Genomic DNA, 14,135 nt, shown 5'->3' with positions numbered 1-14,135 from the left:
TTGTGACGTCATATTTGAGGGGGGAGTTTGACATTTTGTGACGCCGTGTGACGAGGGGGGGTCAAAAATCGCCCAAAATCACGTGACGTCATATATGGACGACCCCATAGCTCTTATTCAGAGGCGACCTGGCTCGAAAGGATAGCTGAACGAAGTGGCGTGGAAATGTATATATCAGTAGTCAACTACTCTAAACGCGTGGCGTTGATTCTCAACGTGGAGGGAGGAGAGAGAGCCGGAGAAAAATCCACGCGACCACGGGGAAGAGAGAGACACGCAAAAAAAAACCCGACCAAATATACAACAGGCGTCAAGGGTCGGGATCGAAACGACGACCTCCTGCGTACCAGGCGAGGTAGTTAACATCTCAAAGCCAACCGTGGGCGCCCCCAAATTGTTTCAACTGCCGCGCCCGGAGGTGGAGTCTAACCGGAGCACCTCCGGATCGCAAGTCGAGTGCGACTGCTGCCTATCACCATCGCAGCAGCAACAGCAGCTGACTTCGTTGCACGGTTTGAACACGAAAACGAATTCAGTTCATTGCGTATGTGCGCAAATCGGTAAACCGGTTTTAACCGGTTTTTTTTCACCCGCCTTACTGTTACCGGTCGTGCAGGAAAAAAAAACGATTGTTCGCGAACCCAATCAAACACCCACACACACACACAAACGCTGAACATACACGCGTGTAAACAAATATATATATACACACACACGCGCGTATATATACAACAAATAAAAATATACCCCGTCTAGCCTTAACAGATTGTTGGGGCAAGTGCTGTTAGCGGGCACCTATGAAGGCTGGCACGGCACACGAGGTGGAGGAGGGGAGGGGAGGTGGGTGAGGGCAACACCTCGCCCGGACGCCTTGGTCTCCCCAGTGCTGATGTTAGTACACCACACTCGGCACTGATGGCTGGATCGACCTTCATAGGGGAGGCTCAGGACCGGTTCAGATGGTCGTCACAGAGTTCGTAACGCAGCGCGCTAACCAATACACTATCGCTCCCAACAGAGTACACGCGCATTTATGTATGTTGAACTTTTTTCGCACCGTACGTAGCCAATCGTGCTTATCGGAGGTGCGGGGGAAGAACAACAAACTAAACAGAAAAATCTGTTCTAAAGACATTCGTTTTCAATAATATATAAATACATGCATAGACACGTGTATATACACACACACACATAGGTATACATAGAGGCATTGACACAAAGTTATACAGAACCAAGTAAACACACAAACACACACATCGACACACGCACGCGCACATATATACACGCGTAAATACACACATATACATACACATGAATATAATGTACACATTAATACACATAGATTATATGTACACATGGTGGTGCAGTGGATAGCGCGCTACGCTATACGCTCACGTAATTGAGTTTGATTCGCCTACGCGGCCACCATCAGTGGCGAGTGATGTCTGAACAGGTCCCCGGAATCACCAGCGTGGTGAAGTATGGTCAAACAAACCCCACGTGCTCGACACGGCGCGGGGAGGCATTCATTCAGCAGTGGATTGACCATGACTGATGATAGTGATGGATTGGGAGAGGCATCCATCCAGCAGTGGATTGACCATGGCTTGATGATTGATTTCATTGCTGATAGTCAGGAAAATGGATAAAGTTTAAAATAATAATTATTATGTTGATTATGGCTGTGGTCTAAATAACGCGAGTGGATGAAAGAGCGAGATGTGGATTAGAGCGACTTCGGCCATCAGAGGCGAGTTTACCATAATCGCCAGCGAAACGTCGCGGTATTCGAATTATAAATGTTGTGGTTTACTCTTCAGCACACTAGTAACTAATTGGCACTTTTAGTTTACGTGACAACCCTTACTAATTGGCCGTGTAGAGTGGTGGCGGGTTTAATAACACATTTACGCATTTTAACACCATCCCCCCCCCCCCAAGGTGTTGCGATTTTTAAAATTTGGGCTAAATTATATCAGGTTATTTGGGTCTTTCGGTAAAGCCACGTAGATAGTTTCAAAGAAAATCACGAAAAATTACGACGTTTCGATCGCAACACAAGCGGTGGTCATCAGGAAATGCTTTTTTTTCTTTGAACCCTTTGCACCTATCAGCGTGACTTTACCGCGAAAGCTTTAAGTCAATATTTAAATTATATCATGTTACACCTCTCTTGCATACGCAGGTAATTTGAACCACTGTATCGTGTATACCGTTCGTATCCAGTGCGATTTTGCGCAACGCAGATTGTAACGACGTAATGTGTCACGTGAACACGTGCAGCGAGCGCTTTGCGACGATGCTATTGCGAGGGGCGTTATACTGTATGTATTTAATAATACACTTTGATTGATCGATCGATCGATCGAGAACCACACAGCGCTTGCCAAAAATGAACCACAATACCTCGCCGATCTCGTCAAAAAGCACAAACCATCACGTGAACTCCGGTCATCCCCGCAGCAACAGCAGCGGCTTTTGGCTAACGATAGCTATCGAACTATATATAGCTAACCACTATATATAGTTCGATAGCTATCGAACAAAGGCGGTGGTCACCCCATCGCGCGGCGCTTTCACACGCGCTTCTGCGGCCGTCTGGAACGCTCTTCCTGTCGACATCAGGAAGCCACTGGGAGCTGTGGCACTTTTAAAATCATCGTATTTTTTCTTGTTCTCCTCCGATTAGCGCGGTTTAACTGTGCACGGTGCGAAAGACGCTTAGCGCACGTGCTACACATCCGTAGGCTCAGCGAGAAGGGGGGGGGAGATTGAATCGCGTTGACTCCTTAAGAGCTGGATGCGGGTTTGTGGTATGTGCGAGAGGTGAAGGCGGCTGTGGGAGTCGGATGGGTGGGGTCGGCCTTCATCCAGCAGTGAAGAGACCTGACGACGATGGTGGTGGTGGTGGTGATGATGATCGACTCGCGTAACCGTTCATTGGTCGAGCATTTCCCCCCCCCCCCCAAGTGAATGTCGGAAGGGGTGATGATACAGCGGCTCGAGACTAATCAAGGAGTGGCAGCCGAAGGAAGGGAAAGATCAACGTTACAGAGACCGGCCGCCGCAGGAGATGGAGCGATGACATCAGCTCGTGTGACTCTTTGCAGGATTGTGGGATCGCGGGACTGAGCGAGGTAGCGATGGATTGAGTGGAGGGGTGGGGGCGGGAGGTCATTTAGCAGTGGATAGATCGTGTCCAATGCTGATGCTGCTGATGATGATGCTGACTGATGATGATGATGCTGATTATTGTGACTGATGATGATGCTTACTGGCGATGATGCTGATGATGATGACTGATCATGCTGATGATGATGACTGATGATGCTGCTGATGATTACTGATATGTCTTCAATGTCTGCATGGGCCCTCACCGGGTGTAATTGAAATTGCGGATTAAAACGACGCGCACGCGGGGGGTAAAGAGGCTTCTATGGCGATGGTGGTGGTGATGATGGTGATCCATGTGTTTTTGGGGTTAGGAGAACGTTAACCCCCTCCACCACCCGACGTGATGGTCTCGTTTACACAGATGTGATTAATTGTATATACGCCCCAATGTATTGATACAATTTTAACCGAAAGTCCTCAATCCTCCTCTTCCACCTCATCATGCCCCTCCTCCACCTCCTGCCCCTCCTCCTCCACCTACCCTCATCCGCCTCCTCCTCGACCTCTTCCACCTCCTTCCACTCCTCCTCTTCCACCTCCTCGTCCACCTCATCCTGCCACTCAACCACCTCCTGCCCCTCCTCCTCCACCTCCTCCTCCACCTCCACCTCCCCCTCGTCCACATCCTTCCACTTCTCTTCCACCTCCCCCTCTTCCACCTCCACCTCCTCCTCTTCCACCTCCTCCTCGACCTCTTCCACCCCTCTTCCACCTCCTTCCACTCCTCTTCCACCTCCTCTTCCACCTCCTCCAACTCCTCCTCTTCCACCTCCTCCTCCCACTCGTCCTCCACCTCCTCCTCGCTGGTGGTCACCTGAGACTTCTCAGCATCAACGTTCGTACGACGTTTCGCCCGACCTCCTGTGCGAGCGTCACTCAGGCGACAAACTTGAAAAGTCTTTGTGCCCCGGGACGCGCATTTTGGAAATAAATATAATTGTCGGGTGGTGGAGGGGTTAACGACACGAATTCTGGCATTCATCTACTACCGCGTGGCCAAACCGATAAAAATAAAGACAAATGAGGAATCACTGCATTGATCGTGATGTTGATTATAATATCATTGATATTGTCGTTGAGAATGTTTGTGATGATGGTGTGTGTACGTCCCTTGAATTTCTTTCGCACCGTACGTAGCTAACCGTGCTCATCGGAGGTGCGCTGAAACGACTCCAAGCTAAGCACACGAAAAATTGTGGTCCCAGTTCAATGGTTAACGAGCTGCGTCACGAACCTGGCGACCCGAGTTCGATCACCGCTCACGGCCAACACCGGTGACGATTACCTGAATCGGCCCTGGGCCTCCCCTAGGTCAACTCGGCCTCAAATGAGTACCTGCTGCGATGTGTGCAATCATCGCCACTGGGGAGACAAAGGCGGCCGGGCGTGGTGCTGGCCACCCACCCCATCGTGTAGTCTGCCGGCCTTCATAGGTTAAATCTTGACTTAAAGCTTTCGTGACTGCAGGAATTCACGTAGATAGGTTAAAAAAATGTTAAAATATTTTGATTTAAAGCTTTCGTGACTGCAGTAATTCATATTCTTAGTTCTTTCGGTTAAGTCACGTTAAAGGGAAACAACAAAACTAAGATAATGTTAAAATATTTATTTTTAGTAATTTAAACCTATCTACGTGACTTTACCGAAAGACCCAAATAATATACCTTCACCATTGGTTGTTGCTCGCTAACAGCACTTGCCTCAACAGTCTGTTTAGGCTACACAGGCGATCTTTGTCTTTGGTAATCCAATCCTAAGACGACTGATGATGATGCTACTGGTGATGAAGCTGATTATAGGGATGATTCGATTTTTGATGTTCTTGATTATTTTCAAGTTGTGTATGATTCGATGATATTGTTGCCACCTATTCTGACAGTTATCAATGATGATGATGATGTAGATGGTGGTCTATAGATACCCAAGCACGGCACGGCGTGTATAATGCGGTGTTGTGTGCGTCGCGTGCAATTTCGCGGACACGACATCGTTCGCGAGCGCTGAGTGAAGCGGCTGACACGCCACGCACGACATAGTCCGCGCACGTGGTGAGAGGCGTGATGAGAGGCTTGGTCGGTGTTTGGTGATGAAGGGCGGTGAGTGTGGAGGGAGGTGGGTGTGTGAACGCGTGGTGGAGCGGTTCGTGCTGCGCTGCGCGACGAACCCGGCGACCCGACTTCGATTCCCGCTCACGGCCACCAGCACGTGGCGGCGTATCATCTGAACCGGTAAACATCGCCACTCGGGAGACAAAGGCGGCCGGGCGTTGTGCTGGCCACTACACCTCCCCCCCCCGTCCCCGTATGTCGTTCCGGCCTTCACACGTGTTGCTGCTCACTAACAGTACTTACCCCAAGACTCTCCTACAGGCTACGCGGGGGATCTTTGTCTTTGGCACCTGGGTCGTTCCCGTGACTTCCTCTCCAGCAGCGCGCCTCCGAAACTTAACGTGGTCTCAAAGCGCACCTAGCCTGGCACAAGCGCCGTGGTGACGTCATCGCCACTTCGTGACGAACGGCGGCTGTTGCTACTGCTGCTGTTGTCGTTGTTGGTACGATCTTTCCTTTGTTACCTTGAATGTTGTTTTATTTGCGTCTGCGTCTACGAGACGTATTGGATTGTTGTGTATCCATTGTGTGCGTGTAGGGGGGGGGGGTTGGTTAGTAACCATACTTCACCACGCTGGTCAGTGCAGCTTAGTGAAGGACGTGGGAGCATAGAAGCGCAGTACAACAATAGCATTTGCTGCTATACCCTCATCATAATGAAAGAGGGGGGGGGGTTAGGGAGGGAGGGGGGTGGCTGTGGTTTGAGGGGAGGAGCCTAAATGAGAGATGGTCTATGACGTCACCACTAACACCTCCACCCCTCCCTTTCCTCATCACCACGTGTATCCCTCCGCCAATCTGCACCCCCCCCCCACACACCATCACCCCCCTCCCTCCCTTCGGCGCCGCTTCGCTCCCTCAAATTCCCGCACGTCCCGCGGACGCGCCTTAGTGCCGTGATGAGATCGGGGATGAGAGACGGCGCTCGAGGCACGAGATGCTCTCTCTCTCTCCCTCTCTCTCCTACCTCTCTCTCTCCCTCTCTCTCCTACCTCTCTCTCTCTCTCCCTCCAGCCCCTCCCCTAAACCCCCTCCCCACCGCCACCTCCAATATAACCCCCCCCCACCCAAACACAACAGGAGCTATGTCAAAGGTAAGTGTGTGTGTATGTGTGTGTCTATGTGTGTGTGTGTCTATGTGTGTGTGTCTATGTGTGTGTGTCTATGTGTGGGTGTGATATGTGGGGAGCGGTAGTGTAGCGGTTAGCGCGCTGCGCTACGAACCTGGCGATCCGGGTTCGATTCCCGTTCACGGCCAACATCAACAGTGACGATTATCTGAACCGGTCCTGGGCCTCCCCTAGGTCGACTCAACCTCAAATGAGTACCTGGTGTGGTGGATAAACATCGCCACTGGGGAGACAAAGGCGGTCGGGCGTGGTGCTGGCCACCCACCCCCTCGTGTACCGTTTCGGCCTTCATAGGTGCTCGCTAAACGGCACTTGCCCCTACAGTCTGTTAAGGCTATACGGGGGATCTTTGTCTTTGATATGTGCATTACATTATAGCTATTGCGAAACGCGTACGAGTCGATATTTTATATTTAAAATGTGCAGTGTTGTGTACAAATGTCTGTAGCGAGCGTGTACACCTGGGAATCCCCTAGGTCGACTCAGACCTAAAATGAGTACCTGATCACGTGTGTAAAAAAATGTCAGCAGTGGGGAGACAAAGGCGGCCGGGCATGGTGCTAGCAACATCCACCCCAGGTCGTGTGCTGTATTGGGCCGTCGTCATAGCCGTTTGCTATCGGCACTTGCCCTCCAACAGCCTGTACAGGCTACACGGGGGTAATCTTTCTCTTATGCGTATTTGTGCATGAAATTGTATGCAAGTGTGTGTGTGCGTATTTGATGCTGTGTGAAAACACAAAAAAATCGGCACTGGAGATACAAAGGCGGTCGGGCGTGGCGCTAACCACACCACCCGGGCTTGCATCGTGCCGGCCTTAATAGGTGCTCTGTAACGACACTTGACCCAAAAGTCTGTTAAGGCTATACGGGGAAGGATCTTTGTCTTTGTAATGAACAATACACTCGCACAATGTGAACGCACCTGCACTGACCTGTCCTGTAGAGTTGCTTCGCGTCGCCCGTGCAACCACATGCAACAGATCTCCCACTCGCAATCAATTTGACACATTTCGTCACGTTCACAGGTGGAACTCGGTCGGCTTTGAGCAACTTGTCGCCTGCAATTTTTGCCGCCTGCAATTTTGTCGCCCGCAAATTGCGGTCACAAATCGCCTGTACCCTGCGACCGGTCGCCGCATGTCCTCTTTGCATCCAGTCGCCTAGACGTAATAAAGTTGCATCAACTGCGCGTGAAATCGCTTAGACTCCGTTGCCCGTAAGTTGTACCAAGTCGCCGAAGACCTTGCAACCGATCGCGCCCACGCGCTGCGATTAATTGTTGCGCATCAGAGTTGTACCCGGTCGCTCCAGAAATGTCAGCGAGTCGCAGCTAGTTGCATTAAAATTGTACCAAGTCGCTTGGAGGTTGAACGGGCCGCCTGGACTATGTAAGGGCAGCCTGGCAACTCGCCCAAACGATTGTTACCGAAGTCGCCTTTAACGTTGCCCATACGTTGCCTAAAGTAAGACGCGTCTCACTCAGCGTGAAGTAGAGAGTGGTGTGAGTCGGAGTGGTGTGGGAAGGGGTGGTGTGAGTCGGAGTGGTGCGAGTCTGGGTGGTGTGAGTGAGGCTGGGTGGTGTGAGTGAGTCTGGGTGGTGTGAGTGAGTCTGGGTGGTGTGAGTGAGTCTGGGTGGTGTGAGTGAGTCTGGGTGGTGTGAGTGAGTCTGGGTGGTGTGAGTGAGTCTCGGTGGTGTGAGTGAGTCTCGGTGGTGTGAGTCTGGGTGGTGTGAGTGAGTCTGGTGTGAGTGAGTCTGGGTGGTGTGAGTGAGTCTGGGTGGTGTGAGTCTGGGTGGTGTGAGTGAGTCTGGGTGGTGTGAGTGAGTCTGGGTGGTGTGAGTCTGGGTGGTGTGAGTGAGTCTGGGTGGTGTGAGCTCTGGGTGGTGTGAGTCTGGGTGGTGTGAGTCTGGGTGGTGTGAGTGAGTCGGAGTGGTGCGAGTCTGGGTGGTGTGAGTGAGGCTGGGTGGTGTGAGTGAGTCTGGGTGGTGTGAGTGAGTCTGGGTGGTGTGAGTGAGTCTGGGTGGTGTGAGTGAGTCTGGGTGGTGTGAGTGAGTCTGGGTGGTGTGAGTGAGTCTGGGTGGTGTGAGTGAGTCTGGGTGGTGTGAGTGAGTCTGGGTGGTGTGAGTGAGTCTGGGTGGTGTGAGTGAGTCTGGGTGGTGTGAGTGAGTCTGGGTGGTGTGAGTGAGTCTGGGTGGTGTGAGTGAGTCTGGGTGGTGTGAGTGAGTCTGGGTGGTGTGAGTCTGGGTGGTGTGAGTGAGTCTGGGTGGTGTGAGTGAGTCTGGGTGGTGTGAGTGAGTCTGGGTGGTGTGAGCTCTGGGTGGTGTGAGTGAGTCTGGGTGGTGTGAGTGAGTCTGGGTGGTGTGAGCTCTGGGTGGTGTGAGTCTGGGTGGTGTGAGTCTGGGTGGTGTGAGTCTGGGTGGTGTGAGTCTGGGTGGTGTGAGTCTGGGTGGTGTGAGTGAGTCTGGGTGGTGTGAGTGAGTCTGGGTGGTGTGAGTGAGTCTGGGTGGTGTGAGTGAGTCTGGGTGGTGTGAGTGAGGCTGGGTGGTGTGAGTGAGTCTGGGTGGTGTGAGTGAGTCTGGGTGGTGTGAGTGAGTCTGGGTGGTGTGAGTGAGTCTGGGTGGTGTGAGTGAGTCTGGGTGGTGTGAGTGAGTCGAGTGGGGTGTGAGTGAGTCTGGGTGGTGTGAGTCTGGGTGGTGTGAGTCTGGGTGGTGTGAGTCTGGGTGGTGTGAGTCTGGGTGGTGTGAGATAGTCAGGGTGGTGTGAGTGATTCGAGTGGGGTGTGAGTGAGTCTGGGTGGTGTGAGTGAGTCTGGGTGGTGTGAGTGAGCTCGGGTGGTGTGAGTCTGGGTGGTGTGAGTCTGAGTGGTGTGAGTGAGTCTGGGTGGTGTCAGTGAGTCTGGGTGGTGTCAGTGAGTCTGGGTGGTGTCAGTGAGTCTGGGTGGTGTCAGTGAGTCTGGGTGGTGTGAGTGAGTCTGGGTGGTGTGAGTGAGCTCGGGTGGTGTGAGTCTTGGTGGTGTGAGTCTGAGTGGTCTGAGTGAGTCTGAGTGGTGTGAGTGAGTCTATGTGGTGTGAGTGAGTCTGGGTGGTGTCAGTGAGTCTGGGTGGTGTCAGTGAGTCTGGGTGGTGTCAGTGAGTCTGGGTGGTGTCAGTGAGTCTGGGTGGGGTGTGACGATTGGGTCGGCTCCCCTCCACCTAATATTAGCGTTCGCTCACTTCCTCCCTTCCAGACTGAGGGAGAGCGCGGTGGGTGGAGGGATGAAAGGGTGGGTGGAGGGAGGGATTGGTGGGTGGAGGGAGGGAGGGATTGGAGGGTGGGTGGAGGGATAGATGGATGTCAAGATTCATCAGCCACCTTAAGAATCTGGGATTACGATTCGAAGTCTTGTTGACTCTAACACCCTCTCTGTGGCTCTACTTGTCTGTCTGATTGGTCTGTCTTACTGGTTTGTCTGATACCCTTCCGATTGAGTGTCCGTACGCATGTCTGTCCCTCTGATTGTCTGAGCGGTCTGTCCGTCCATAATACTGCCAGATCACACCACATTCACTTTGAACTTCAACCCCAGACACTCCCACTTCCCTCCCCCCTGGTCGCGTGGGAATCCCCCCCCCTCACCCCCCCTCACCCCTCCCCCCCTCACCCCTCCCACCTTCACCCCTCCCCCCTTCACCCCTCTCCCCTTCACCATCACCCCCCCTCACCCCTGTCTCATCCCGCGTGTCGTGACACAATGGGTAACATGCAGTCACACACAAAGGCACACACGTGTGTCTTCTTTGTGTGTGTCTCTTTGTGTGTGTGTGTCTATGTCTGACAAGCACATTGAGACAGACACGCGCGCGCGCGCGCACACGTAGACACATAGAGGCAGACACAGATAACATAGACGCAGAGCAAGGCAGATTAACATGCAGGGTCACTAAGACATATAAACACCCTTAACAGACTGTTGGGGCAAGTGCCGTTAGCGAGCACCTATGAAGGTTGGCACGGCACACGAAGGGCGCGGGTGGCCAGCAACGACGCCCGGACGCCTTTGTCTCCCCAGTGACGATGCTTGCACACCGAACCAGGTACTCATTTGAGGCCGAGTTGACCTAGGCGAGGCTCACAACCGGTTGAAATATTCGACGCCACACTGTCGTTGGTTGCGAGCGAGAATCGATCTCGCGTCGACCGTGTTGGTAGCGCGGTGCGCTCACCACTGCATCACTGCTCCCTCGCACAAACACAAAGATGATGCCCCCCCCCACCGCCGCCCCCCCGTATAGCCGGAAACAGACCGTTGGGACGAGTGCTGTTAGCGAGCACCTATTAAGGCCGCGAAGAGAGAGACACACACCGCAACCAGAAACTCATTTAAGGCTGAGTCGACCCGAGGGTAGCACGCACACACGCGCGCGCGTGTTCCACGTTGCCCATGAACGAGACGAGGTGTGTGCCATCAAGAGCCACCAACCCGGGTTCAGAGTGCCAAAGCGCCGCACAGATGGACACCGGGGAATCCATTTTGGGCCACTTTGCAAATGACAATTATTCACGCGCACTTGCCGAGGCTGGCAAAAGTCTGATTATATTTGCTCTTTATTTTTTTATTTTATTTCCCCGGCTCGGAAAATAAGTGTGAAATTGCGGATCCGTAAATGTGTGGCGGGCCAATTAAATAGAAATGGCGAATTCCGTGGCACCATCCCCTGCAAACGGACTCGTTACGACACCCGCGTGCACGCGCAGACGTTGAATCGGTACTATACGGCACATTACTACAAGCCGTGTATGTATACCAATCTTCATTATCATCATCAGCCGTGTATGTATACCAATCTTCATTATCATCATCAGCCGTGCCGTGTGTGTATACCAATCTTCATTATCATCATCAGCCGTGTATGTATACCAATATTCATTATCATCATCAGCCGTGCCGTGTATGTATATCAACCATCATCGGCCGTGCCGTGTATGTATACCAATCTTCATCATCATCAGCCGTGCCGTGTATGTAAAACAACCATCACCATCATCAGCCATGGCGTGTATGTATACCAATCTTCATTATCATCATCAGCCGTGCCGTGTATGTATACCAATCTTCATTATCATCATCAGCCGTGCCGTGTGTGTATACCAATCTTCATTATCATCATCAGCCGTGTATGTATACCAATCTTCATTATCATCATCAGCCGTGCCGTGTATGTATACCAATCTTCATTATCATCATCAGCCGTGCCGTGTATGTATACCAATCTTCATTATCATCATCAGCCATGCCGTGTATGTAAACCAACCATCATCAGCCATGCCGTGTATGTATACCAATCTTCATTATCATCAGCCATGCCGTGTATGTATACCAACCATCACCATCATCAGCCATGCCGTGTATGTATACCAATCTTCATTATCATCATCAGCCGTGCCGTGTATGTATACCAACCATCACCATCATCAGCCATGCTGTGTATGTATACCAATCATCATCATCAGCCATGCCGTGTATGTATACCAATCTTCATTATCATCATCAGCCATGCCGTGTATGTATACCAATCTTCATTATCATCAGCCGTGCCGTGTATGTATACCAACCATCGCCATCATCAGCCATGCTGTGTATGTATACCAATCTTCATTATCATCATCAGCCATGCCGTGTATGTCTACCAATCTTCATTATCATCATCAGCCGTGCCGTGTATGTATACCAACCATCACCATCATCAGCCATGCTGTGTATGTATACCAATCATCATCATCCATGCCGTGTATGTCTACCAATCATCATCAGCCATGCCGTGTATGTATACCAATCTTCATTATCATCATCAGCCGTGGCGTGTATGTATACCAACCATCACCATCATCAGCCATGCTGTGTATGTATACCAATCACCATCATCAGCCATGCTGTGTATGTATACCAATAACCATCATCATCATCCATGCCGTGTATGTATATAATTCATCATCAGCCATGCCGTGTATGTCTACCAATCATCATCAGCCATGCCGTGTATGTCTACCAATCATCATCAGCCATGCCGTGTATGTATACCAACCATCGTTATCATCAGCCATGCCGTGTATGTAAAACAACCATCAACCATGCCGTGTATGTATACTAACCATCATCATAATCAACCATGCCGTGTATGTATACTAACCATCATCATAATCAGCCATGCCTTGTATGTATAACAATCATCACCATCATCAGCCATGCTGTGTATGTATAACAATCACCATCATCAGCCATGCTGTGTATGTATAACAGTCATCAGCATCAGCCATGCCTTGTATATATACCAATCATCATCATCAGCCATGCCGTGTATATATACCAATCATCATCAGCCATGCCGTGTGTATATACCAATCACCATCATCAGTCATGCCGTGTATGTATAACAATCATCATCAGCAGCCATGCCGTGTATGTATACCAATCATGCCGTGTATGTATACCAATCATCATCATCAGTCATGCCGTGTATGTATACCAATAACCACCAGAATCATCAGCCATGCCGTGTACTGTATGTTGAACTTCTTTCGCGCCGTACAAAGCAAACCGTGCTAATCGGGAGGTGCGGGGCGGCGGGGGTGGTGGCGTGGAAAGACAACGAACTAAAGACAAAGATCATCAGCCATGCCGCGTGTCCATACTTCACCAAGCCGGGTCATGCAGTGTGCCGGCCTGTGAAGGCTGGGATGGTTGCAGCAGCGCTCCTGCTGAACGTCGGCCGAACGTCGGCTGCCCAAATGCGTCCGCTGTGGTTATCTCCCACGCAGCCTATGGCACCTGCTATATGCACCGTCAATGCCCAGGCTCAACGCCTGCTTGGCTTTCGAGCCCTTTTGCGAGATGGGGGCGCGTGGCGGGGGACCATTGTGTCAGGCGCAGTAAATGCAGTCCATGAAGTGCTGCAGGTAACGCACCGAGTGCTGTAAAACACGCGCGCACGCTGTGATACTGTCATCGGATCGTATGGGAACGGGATTGTCCCCCACTTTCCATCGGCTTCGGCGTCGCACTCGCGTCGCGAGGGAGGCGCATTACTCGGTCCGCTGGTGCGGACACGCCTCGTGTGGAAGAGCGGTGGCGCTGCGGTTAGCGCCACCGCGACACCGCGCCGCGCTGCGCAACCCCGCAACCCCGCAACCCGAGTTCGAGTCCCGCTCACGGACGCACAACCACCAGGTGACGATTATCTGAACTGGTCCCTGGGGCCTCCCCTAGGTCGACTCGGCCTCAAATGAGTGCCCGGTGCGGTGTGAACGCATCGCCACGAAAGGAAGACAAAGGCGGCCGGGCGTGGTTGTTGGCCACCCCCACCCAACTCGTGTGCCACCGTGCCGGCCTTCATTTGGGTGCTGCTCGCTGACAGCACTTGCCCCAAACAGCCTGCCAAGGTTGCGCGGGGGATCTTTGTCTTTGCCTGGCGCGAGACTCGAAATCTTCGAAATCTTCGAGTCTGCCCGCCGGAGGGAAAGCGATCAACGAGAATATTTGGGGGGGGGGGAGGGGGGTTGATTTCGCAAGCGATTTTTTTCTTCCCACTCTAGCTGTCGTGAGCAGTAACATACGTGCGTGAGATTTCGCCTCTCTCTCGCGATCCTGGAACATCGGTGGAACGTGCACACGCCCGACCGTATTAAGCCTCGATTCCAACCCTTTCTTAGAGTATATATCATGATCATTTTACATCACCGTCGAG

General features: G+C 51.9%; 1 protein-coding gene and 1 long non-coding RNA gene across 4 annotated transcripts in view; one reads left to right on the top strand and one right to left on the bottom strand.

Moving 5' to 3' along the window:
• The window catches only part of DUT (deoxyuridine triphosphatase), a 272,920-nt gene extending 263,271 nt beyond the window's left edge, over positions 1 to 9,649 (bottom strand). For 2 of the 3 annotated variants that reach the window (XR_012929717.1, XR_012929716.1), the window contains exon 1: positions 7,348 to 9,649. Coding sequence is in view for 1 of the 3 variants with exons in the window: in XM_032975942.2 (XP_032831833.2) it covers positions 7,348 to 7,424 (77 nt within the window). In the remaining 2 variants the exon portion in view is untranslated. The remainder of the gene's footprint in view (positions 1 to 7,347) is intronic. The other variant, XM_032975942.2, reaches the window with a different exon arrangement.
• The window catches only part of LOC142905700 (uncharacterized), a 52,031-nt gene continuing 43,854 nt past the window's right edge, over positions 5,959 to 14,135 (top strand). The window contains exon 1 of the long non-coding RNA XR_012929718.1: positions 5,959 to 6,376. This is a non-coding gene — a long non-coding RNA (uncharacterized LOC142905700). The remainder of the gene's footprint in view (positions 6,377 to 14,135) is intronic.

The sequence above is a fragment of the Petromyzon marinus genome, chromosome 57 (genome assembly GCF_048934315.1).
Source record: "Petromyzon marinus isolate PM22_M1 ecotype Great Lakes invasive population chromosome 57, UKy_Petmar_22M1.pri1.0, whole genome shotgun sequence".
Classification (NCBI taxonomy): Eukaryota; Metazoa; Chordata; class Hyperoartia; order Petromyzontiformes; family Petromyzontidae; genus Petromyzon; species Petromyzon marinus.
This window is presented reverse-complemented; position numbering and strand designations above follow the sequence as displayed.